The sequence below is a fragment of the Trachemys scripta genome, chromosome 16 (genome assembly GCF_013100865.1).
Source record: "Trachemys scripta elegans isolate TJP31775 chromosome 16, CAS_Tse_1.0, whole genome shotgun sequence".
Lineage (NCBI taxonomy): Eukaryota > Metazoa > Chordata > Testudines > Emydidae > Trachemys > Trachemys scripta.
In genome coordinates, this window is record NC_048313.1 from 4,580,473 (window position 1) to 4,590,521 (window position 10,049).

Genomic DNA, 10,049 nt, shown 5'->3' on the forward strand with positions numbered 1-10,049 from the left:
CTAGATTGTTTGTTTGTTCTCTCGAGGACCTGATTGTGCCATCCTGGCGCTCTAAGCTCTTGTATGAAGTCCCTTGGGATGTGTAGTTCTGAGGCTACTTTACAAAAAGCCTCAACTCCACCACATCTACGACTAGGGTACGAGGGGAACAGGACTTCCCGGGCTGTAGTACGGTGGTCTCCGAATGCCCTACAAATTCTGCTTTCAGCAGAGCAGCTGTTGGTCAGTTTCAGTGTCGGGCATCATGGGGGGGGGGGGAACCAAGTAGTGGTGAGAACTTGGATTTGATGGTAAGCCACCTGGTCAGAATCAGTGTCTTCAAATGTGGGTGTTTCACGGAATTAGGATCGTTCTGTCTTGATTTTTTTTTTTTAAATCCCCTGTGGCCGAACTCTGGCTGAGATGTAAATTTTTAAAAACTGTGATGTAAAGTCATGGTCTTGCTCTTCGAACCCAAGTGGGTTCATCATATTTCTTCTCCACGCTAGCAGCCGCTTCCGAAACCTTCCCACCGGAGGGATTGCTGGTGTGTTTTAACCACCCTCTGAGCAGCGTTAAACCGCACACGTAGCAAGACTTCCAAAAGACTGGGGTTTGTTTGTTTTTTTTATTGGATGTTTCAATTTTTCAGCTGCCCAACCTGAGCCTGGTAAAGGGTCTGCGCTACGGGGAGTCCTGAGCATCTTTGTCTCAGTTCAGGTGCCCCCAATCGCTGGTCACTCCTGAAAAATCTTAACCTGAGACGTGGAGCCAATGAAGTGCTCCTGCTGAAATGCTGGTAGCAACAATGGGGAACTAAGGAATGCTTCTGTTCAGCCAGTCAAAACCAGTGCCTTTTTGTGTCCCTTGCAAACCACACTACTGCTATTTCCAGAACAGGGCAGACGTGACCTCTGTTCTACACCCCCTCCTCCAGTTGCTCCCGGAAGGGCGTAGCTTTAACCTGGCTATGCTCTCGCTCATCCCGCTTCCGCCACTGAAGCAGACTCCAGCAGCCAGTTCGGCCTCAGGGCCTGGCTGAACTGATGTCTCCAGCCTCGGTGCTGACGACTCCTGCATCTCTTGTAAACAAACTCCCCCAGATCTAGAATGTCTCGTGTAACTGACACGGGAGTCACAAGCGGCTACGGCAGAGCTATTGTGGGTCTGGGCTATTGCTGCACTAAGAAACGTACGTGAGTAATTCTGGTTAGCGCTTCCTGGATTTCCCCATGTGACTTTGGGTCCTGCTGGAGAAAAGTCGTATCTGATCTGATGCAGTAATTTGGTGCGCTTGTATTGATATTGAACAGGCTAAAATGCTTTCTCCGACTGGATCAGTGAGAGGATTATCTGAGCTTACACAGACAATCGCCTGAGACCAGACTTAACCACTTGATTAAACTTGTGCGTTAACTTTCCGTGGGAGGTTGTGAAATGATCCAGCGATACTAAATGCACAACCTGCTGGCATAACACTGTCTGTGATGCCGACCTACAGCTGGGCAGGAAGTGGGAGTAAATCTGTTCACTAACACCCCTCCTTGCCCCTTCTCCCATCAAAGTCAGGGCTGGAACTCGCATTGATGCGGGAGGGAGGAGGCTGGATTGGTCCTTGGTAAATAACTTCTTTCCCCTACTGCTCCAAGCTAACAACTCGCTTTTTCTCTCTGCTAATGCTAGGCCAGTCCTGCCATCTGTCTCAGCTTCACGGCTTTAAACCCAGCTAGGTCAGTGGCTTTTATTTCACTAGGACATTGAAACCTGGATTAATCAGTCCCTTAGAAATGCCCCAGGCCAATTACAACCTGTCCCATGTTAATGTTTGGTTTGACTGCTGGTTAGGACTATAAATGCTTTTCCGTGTGGGTGTGCACAGTGTGTGGGTGGGTGGGTGGTGGAAACATCTCTTTGTACTCATGACGTACTGTTAACGTTGGTTAGGATCTTCCTAATGTGTACATTTCCTTTTAAAAGGTGGTAACTTGATTTGCTGACGTAGCTCCTCTTGTTTAAAAAACCAAACTGCCCCAGATTCTTTTTGTCTGGGCCCTGCCTGTTTCCTCTGTGTGAAGAACTATGTAGTGGTAGCTATGATGCTATGCGATCATAATGACTAGAATAAAAAAAAAAAAAATCCCGAACACGAGTGGCCCAGCTTTTGTGCTTGATGAGAAGGAGCTACAGGTGAGGAGAAAGGACCAGTAAGTGTCCGACCAGGGGATCACTTGGTTTGACTCAGTCCATGATTCTGCTGTCAACTGCCCCACAAGTTGGTGGCCTCTTATAGTTTCAGGGCAACTGCACCTGTATTCCCTCTCTGTGATCTATCAAGGGCCCCCACTTACAGCTTCCAGGCACCCACCTTTCACCTCCCTTAGCTCTCTCCCTTCTGACAGGTTGTACAGTTCCCTGCCTACGCTGTGATATCCCCAGACTGCCTAGACAGCCCAGCATTTGTGCTTTGCTTCCCCTCCAGCCGTTATAAACAGTGTAGTTACAAGTTATCACACAGCTCTTTCTAAGTAAGCATGTTCATTCTTAAGGTGAAAGCATTACAGAGAAAACACATTAAAACCAATAAAAGAACCTACACCCATGCTAAAAAGCTTACCAGAAATCAGCCGTGACTCCAACCTCTGCCTGTGGTAGGCGGCAGTCCTCCAAAACCCACACCTGACTTTTCCCCTGCTTACAAATTCATAACTCGATTCAGAAGCAGAACCTAGGCCGGGCAGGTGAGCTGTTGGTTTATGCCCCTGGGCCCTTTGATCTCTTCTCCACGGACAGGCGAGCAGCAGACAACGGCCCACTTCTCAGGGCGCAGCTGCAAAAGGCTGGGTTTTTTGCGTAACTGGAAGGGGGGAATTTTCATTCACTCTCCCCTCCGGCTTCCCTGGGAAATCCACTTCATGCTTTTTGTTTCAGAACTCCACTCCTGCCTGGCACAATATAGTCCTCTGACCCCGCCCCCTGGCCTCACATCACACCTCCGCTCCGTCCCTGCAATCTGGCCCACAATAATGCATCAATTTTGCATGTAGTACAATGTGGGCAGATCTACACTTAAGTGCTACAGCTGCACTGATGCAGTGTTTTAAGTGAAGATGCTCCTAAGCTGCTGGGAGAGAGCTCTCCTGTTGGCGTAGATAATCCACCTCCGTGAGAGGCGGTAGCTATGGTGACGGGAGAAGCTCTCCCTCTGACACAGCGCTGTCTACAGGAGGGGGTTAAGGTGGGCATAACTACATCGCTCAGGTGTGGATTTTCACACCTCTGCACCATGTAGTTACACTGGCCCGGGTCTCTTGCATAGACCTGGCCTCCGGTTTTTCAAGGATATTGCAGGGACTCGCCAGATCTGTCCCAGACTCGGTCTCAGCCACAGCGTCCAGAGCTGGGGAGAGCAAAAGAAACTTGTTCTGGTCCATCCTTGGCCATCATGTTAAGCCATCGCCAATCCTGTTGTTAATCATAGGAATTATCACATAGCCCAGGTGCTGCTTGACAGCACCCGGCGTTAGATACTGCAGAGGAAGGTGAAAGAACCCCGCATTGTGTGATCCTCTGCCCCACCTTGGGTTTCATCCTGGTCGCTATTAGAGAGGGAGCTAAGCCCTGAAGCAGGAAGTTTAAAATCCCTTCCAGAATGTGTTGAACAGTTACAATGCTGCATATAATCGCCACTTAGCCTCACCCACCAATACTGGCCAGGTAACTCTGTTTCCTTAGCCGCTCACACAGTGCACTCTACTGTATTTTTCTATTGGCCTCCCCCCGCTGCTCCCAACCTTCCCTTGAGGCTGCTGGCTGTAACCCTGAGCCTTGGAACCAGCCTGTGTCTTTCTGCTGGGCGTCTGTAGCGAGAGGTGGAGCATCGGGTCTCTGACACTGAGAAAAATCCAGTGTGTGGTTTCTGGACTGATCGCCCGGGAGTGCAGCCTCTCCTCCGCCCCTTGAGTATTACAATTGCACAGCCCAGGCCAGGACTTGTCCTGTAGAACAGGGATCAGCCAAACACCAGGCCAAAGCAAAGTGATGCTCGTGGACAAGTCTATTAGGTTTGTTCCTGGACCTAGTCTATAGGGTCTTTATGTTGCAAATGAAGAAGGGGGCAGGTTCTCCCTTAAGGTACCTGACTGGCCCCTTTCACCTAGTATTTGAGCACCTCAAAATCTTTCATGTAGCTAGGAAGGGGCTGTCTCCCTTGCACAGATGGGGAAACTGAGGCACATAGCAGCTAAGTGACTTCCCTGGCACCACACAGGGAGCCCAGGGGTAGAGCAGGGACTTAAACCCAGCTCCCACGCATCCCAGGCTGATGCTCTAACCCGCGGGCCATCCTTCTGCTTTACCCAGCCTGTTGTAAATGGGTACGGTTCTAAAAATGCCCTCCAGCGCCAGGTGTTCCAGAGCGCTGACAGCCTGATAGCTTTGTTCTGTGTCTGTACAGGGCCTGGCACAGTGGGGTCCTGGTTGACTCAGTTTCCCGGGTGCTACCGTAATATACCTAATAGAAATAAAAAAATGTACAGCGATGGCACTGTGGGGTCTTGTTCCATGATTGGGGTGCCTAGGTGCTATCGTAATATACCGAATAGCAATAAAAATGTACAGCACCTGACCTGCTCCGTGACTGGAGTTCCTAGGTGCTACCCAAAATAGGCTAACAGCAGAGCATGCTCACGCCACCTCCACTGTGGCCGATGGCAATACAGAGGTGTAATGGACAAACCACGGTCTCGTCTGTACAGGTGCCTCTAGGCTAAAACATCAAAGGATGGATGCAGTTCTGCGCAGCTGGCTGCCTTGGCGATAGCCCTGATTTGAGGACACCGTGGAGACTCGACTCATTGCACCCACAGGAGGGCCTGGTCAGAGCGAGAACTGTTAGGGGAGATTTTCAGAGGCACGGTGGTGGTGACCTACCTAACTCCCATTGACATTCCGAATTAGGCACCTAACTTTGTACCTTTGACAATCGTGGGACAGCTCAGTCCACATAAAACTCACCTGCAGCCTGCTTTATGAATCGGTGCCGAACGCCAGTGCTTAAAACACAGGCAATAGGGCTTTGGCGTGCTCCCTCCAGCATGCCTGCTGTGGCGAAAGCGTCTACGCAAATCCACTAAATACAACAGATGCAAATAATCCGTTTAGCCAATGCAAGTGTAGAACACAGTTCGAACAGATGCAGCTATTCATAGATTTCAAGGCCAGATGGGACCACTGGGATCACCTAGTCTGACCTGTGCAGCACAGGCAAGCGCCCTTCTCTCTTTCAGTTTTTGTTTAAAATTTCCCAGGAAGTGATCAGGGTTGATGTTGATTACACAACAATGGGTGAAAATCAGGGCGAAAAATGAACTGCACGGATTTCTGGGTCGATGTTGGATTTAATAGCGGGAGAGGGGGGGGCAGAAGAAAGCAACCGAGAGGGGGAAAGGAGGAGTATTGAAAATGAAGGCAGTTTAATGCGGTGGTTTGGTGAAGAAGCTGTCCATTAACCGTGTGAACATCGACGCAGGCGTGTCTGCATCTCCCACGACCTTGCTTTGACGGACATGGATTGACACTCGCTTCCCACCCCGCCCAGCTGATGTGCGACTTGCAATATCTCCCCCCCACCACCACCACGTGGTGGGAAGCACATGGTCTTCGAAGGGCGGAGCTTCCTTTTCTCTGTGCCCGCCCCCCAGCGCCCTCCAGCCAATGGGAAGCGAGGGCTAAGGTGGCTGGTGTCTCAACGTTCTGAGCCGGCTGGGGAACAGCTGCTGGGGGGGCCGCCGCGGCGGGCCTGGGAGGCTCCGAGCAGGTAGGGGGGGGACTGTGTATGTGTGTGTGTGTGTGTGTGGTGCTGGCCCAGCGGCGGTGCAGGGGGGTCCGGGCACGCACGGGGTTATCAGACTCCATGTTTGCCCTGCTCTTGGAGGTGGTGGTGGTCCCACTGGCTGCTTCAATGCGACCCTACAATAACAAACCCCCAGGAGACTGAGTCGCTCCTTGTCCCTCCCCCTTCGTTCCCCCCAGAAATCACTCTTTTCCTGGACCAGCCCTGAGGCCCGGGGTAGCTCCTGGATTGTAAGCAAGCGCCCTTCTCCCCAATGCCCTGAGTATCTCTCCCTTCCCTGGCCCCCAGCCTGAGAATCTTGAATCCCTGAAGGGACCAAATAGGAAAGGGACTGGGGGGAGGGAAATTCTTTTATTTATCTTCCCTCCCTCCCAACGCAGGATCTGTTCTCTGTGTCTATATTTACCAACCAGAGGATGTTTTTTCCCCGTTTTTTTCTGTTTCTGGCTCGAGAAGTCAGCCTAGACCTAGGTGTTTGTCTAACTTTGTCTAATTATTTCTTCCCTCCGATGCTTCCTCAGAAGGGATCAGGCAGGCCGAACGCAAGAGGGTATCTCCTGTCCACCATCCCCTTTCCTTTCCTTTGCCATCAGTAATATCCTTTGGCACTGAGTTCCACAGGTTGATTATATGCTTTAAACACATTGCTTTTTTAAATTAGAACTGGAAGGAAGTTTTCCAAGTGCATGTTTTTTTTGCTGGAAAATGCCGATTCATCGACCGCTTGTGGAAACAAGTCGATTTTGATGAAATTTTGTTTGGAGGGGGAAAAATGGAGGGGAAATCCACATAAAATTTCAGTTTTCCGTTAATGAAATGACTCTTTGGTATCTTTACATTTTATATTCTGTAATCCAGTGTAATACATTTAAAAAGTCAAAATCTAAATGAAATGAAAAAAATGAATTTATTTGCAGAATAATAAAATTTGTGTGTAATCAGAAAAAAATTCAAAATCCTGGAATTTTCAGCCCAAATGGAAAATTCAGTCCTACTTTTAGCTACCTGATGCCCCCGCTGCTAATATTAGGAGAGGGTAAACAGAAGCTCCTTACTGACCTGCTCCGAACCATTCCTTGTTTTACATTTCCCTGTTCCCATGCGGATCATATTGACCCCCTTTGAGAGTTGCTGATGAAAAGTGCTAGAAGAGCAAGGAATGATTATCCATCTGACATCAATGAACCGAAGGGTCTATCAATTTCAAACGCAGCTTCGTTTTCTTCTGTCAGGGTTGGTGGCCTCAGACCATCCGGGGCTGGTGATTCATGTGATTCCCAGCACATGCTGTGCAGATGGTTTTCTGTCTATTACAGACCACTGCTGGAGTGGGACCTTTGCATAGAGAAGTCGGGTAAGTCCTGGTGGGGTTTTTAGTGAGGAGTGTCATCTGGTTTGGTAACTCCTAATTCTTGGGTGGGCCGCAAGACAAATCCCATCCTTTCCTAGTTGTTAAGAGAAAAGTTATTTGCCTTGATGTCCTAACCAACTTCCCTAAATATCCCCTAACCCCTTGCCCTCCAGTTTCAGTTGAACATAACATTATTATTTATTTTTTACTTCCTGTTCTAATCTGTGGAGCAGTGTTGCTGTGCAAATAGTCTCGGTGTTCCACCCTAGAGGTGGCTGCATTTCAGTGATGAGTAGAAGTGAGGACATTCAGGTTATTGTTTTGTGGCTAGAGCCAGTACCTCTTTACAATGGTGCCAATGGCACCACACTCAGAAGGGTCCCCGGTGCCTGGATCGAGCGCGGGCAGAGCCTGGGGGGGGGGGGGGGGGGGGGGGGAAGGGGCCAAGAAGGGGCGGGGCCTTGTGGCCAAGGCCTCAGGGGAAGAAGCCAAGTTGGGGTGGGACCTCGGAGGAAGAGGCCGAGTGGGGATGGGACCTCAGTGCCAAGGCCTTGGGGGAAGGGGCTGAGGCCTCGGAATAAGGGGTCGAGCGGATGGCAGGGCCACAGTCCAGCACTGGGGCCCACAATAGATTAATCCAGCCCTGGCTAGAGTACATCTCTCTGCAGTTCTGCCAGTTCGTTAGTGAAATTGACACAAATACTTGCATGCTGGGGTGAAGAGTGCATTGAAATGATGGCACAAGTGTGAGATGAAACTGACCAGGCTGATCTAATATCTCCACCTCTGTTCACTTCCAGCCCCTGTTTTGCTGTAGTGGCTCTCCCTGACGATCTGAGTGGATCTTCCCGGTACACCATGGCACGGCATAGCAAGCTCCAGAAGCAAGTCTTAAGCTTGTACAGACAGTTCCTACGAGCCGGCAAAGAGAAGCCGGGATTCTTACCTCGGATACAGGCCGAGTTCCGGAAGAACGCCAGCATCCCCCGGATGGATGTTATGCACATAGAGTATCTCGTCCGCCGCGGCCAGAGGCAGCTGGAGCAGCTCAGAGACGTTAACACGAAACAAATGGGCACCTTTGTCAAAACCAAGCCGGAAGAGCGGTGACCCCTGCTGGCTGACGTAGGCGGCTTTCTTGTACTGGGACAGTTAGCGTGTGAATTCAGAGACGTGCCTTCCAGATTCTCACATCCTCGTGCACCCCTTTCTGTTTGCACATGGGTCCGATCACAGTGAAGGAAAACTATCCAGTCGGTGCAATTGTCCTACCTGGATTGGAGTTCACTGGGATAAATGAAGCCTGGTTTAGGTGTCTCTACACGAGGGAGCCACTAGAGGGTGCATTGGAGAAGCCGATCTCTATAATTCTAAGCTTTTTAATAATTCAAGTGTAGATGGATATCTGGAGGTGACGTTCTTGTTTCCAATACCTGGGACGTAATCCGTTCCTACCCCTGTTGCCTCCTCTATTCTCAAACAGGCAGATTACCCAGAAAAATAAAAGAAAGGGACAGTGGTGGGTTGAAATTCTATTTCTGTCATTTTTTTTATCATCTATAGTGCCTAAAAGCCCCAGTCATGGACCAGGCCCCCACTGCGCTAGGTGCTGTACAAACAGTGGATCTGGGTGCTACAATTCTTGAGTGCCCCACCAAAGTGCCTTCGAGGGATCAGAAAGAGCCAAGCATCTGCCTTTTGAAAATCGGGTTCCTTAAGGTGTCTCATGACGGGCGGCTCCTTCCCCGCAACCCAAAATCACTACCCACTTCTGAAAATAAAGGCCTTTGGGCCAAGGTGTTTTCCAGGGTGTACCAGCTGTGTGTGTGTTGGCAGGCGAGTTTCCCACATGTGTCTCCCTCCCCCAGTGTAACTTGGCTCTGCCATGGAGGGACCATGTCTAGGCCTGAGAGGCTATTAGCGAGTGGTGGCTGGCTTGCTTAGCCCTGGTTTAAACTTAATAGTCTTATGGCTGTAGCTACCCTCGTCGAACCCTCCTAGCGTAGACGCAGCTTATCCCACCAAAGTGCCTTTGCCGGTGAGAGCTTATTACCAGTGCAGCGAGTGAAGCAAGCTCTCGATTCACAGAGTTTAAGGCTGGAAGGAACCAGTGGATCATAGAACTGGAAGGGACTTTCCGGGTCAGCAAATATAGTCCGAACCCCGTCATATAACCCCGGTCAAAAACTTACTGAGCTCCATTGTCAGATCAGTTCGATTGTTTGCCCTCAGCTCCTAGTGGGAGGCTGTTCTCTCTCCTCTGATGGTTATAAACCACCTGGTTTCCAGCCTGAACTTATTCCTGGCCAGTTTCTACCCCTTTGTCTGACCTCTAGATCACAAGCCATAAAATGTCATCTAATTACCCCTGTATTGAGCCCAATAACTTGTGTTGGACTAAACCATCTTCCAAAACGGCCCCTGGTCCTTAGATGGAGAATCCAGCATTTCCCTTGGAGGATGGTTTCATTGTTAAGAAATTGCACCTTATTCCTAACTTGGATTTGTCCGGTTTCAGTGTCCAGCCATCGGTTCTTGTTCTGTCTTTCTCTAGCTGAAAGAACCCTTTAGGACGTGCTCTTTTTCTCCTCATGGAGGTACCGTTACACTGTGATCCAGTCTCTCATCATCAGGCATTTTCTCCAGCCCTTGAATTATTTTGATGGCTTTTTGTTGCACCCACTCCAATTTTGTCACTTTTCTGCAAGTATAACTGTGTCTACACTGGGGTTCTTGCAAAAAAACAAAACCCCCAATCGCCATTGTGAGAGTAGCAAAAGTTAGTCGCATCACTCTGGCCTTATTTATAGATCTATTCCTTATCCAAAGGACGTCCCATCCCGCAGTGTGAAAACGTTCCAGGGAGCT

The 10,049-nt window shown here is 49.8% G+C and overlaps 1 protein-coding gene across 2 annotated transcripts; it reads left to right on the forward strand.

Moving 5' to 3' along the window:
• The first annotated feature begins 5,656 nt into the window (after positions 1-5,656).
• On the forward strand, positions 5,657-8,711 carry SDHAF1 (succinate dehydrogenase complex assembly factor 1). 2 transcript variants are annotated; one of them, XM_034793150.1, is made up of 3 exons: positions 5,657-5,794; positions 7,063-7,184; positions 7,982-8,711. In XM_034793150.1, exons 2-3 carry the CDS (start codon positions 7,126-7,128, stop codon positions 8,289-8,291), a joined length of 369 nt encoding a protein of 122 aa, XP_034649041.1. In that variant the 5' UTR covers positions 5,657-5,794; positions 7,063-7,125; the 3' UTR covers positions 8,292-8,711. The 2 variants fall into 2 exon arrangements, with proteins under 2 accessions (XP_034649041.1, XP_034649042.1); XM_034793151.1 differs by lacking the exon at positions 7,063-7,184 and having other exon boundaries at positions 5,663-5,794.
• Positions 8,712-10,049: the final 1,338 nt, after the last annotated feature.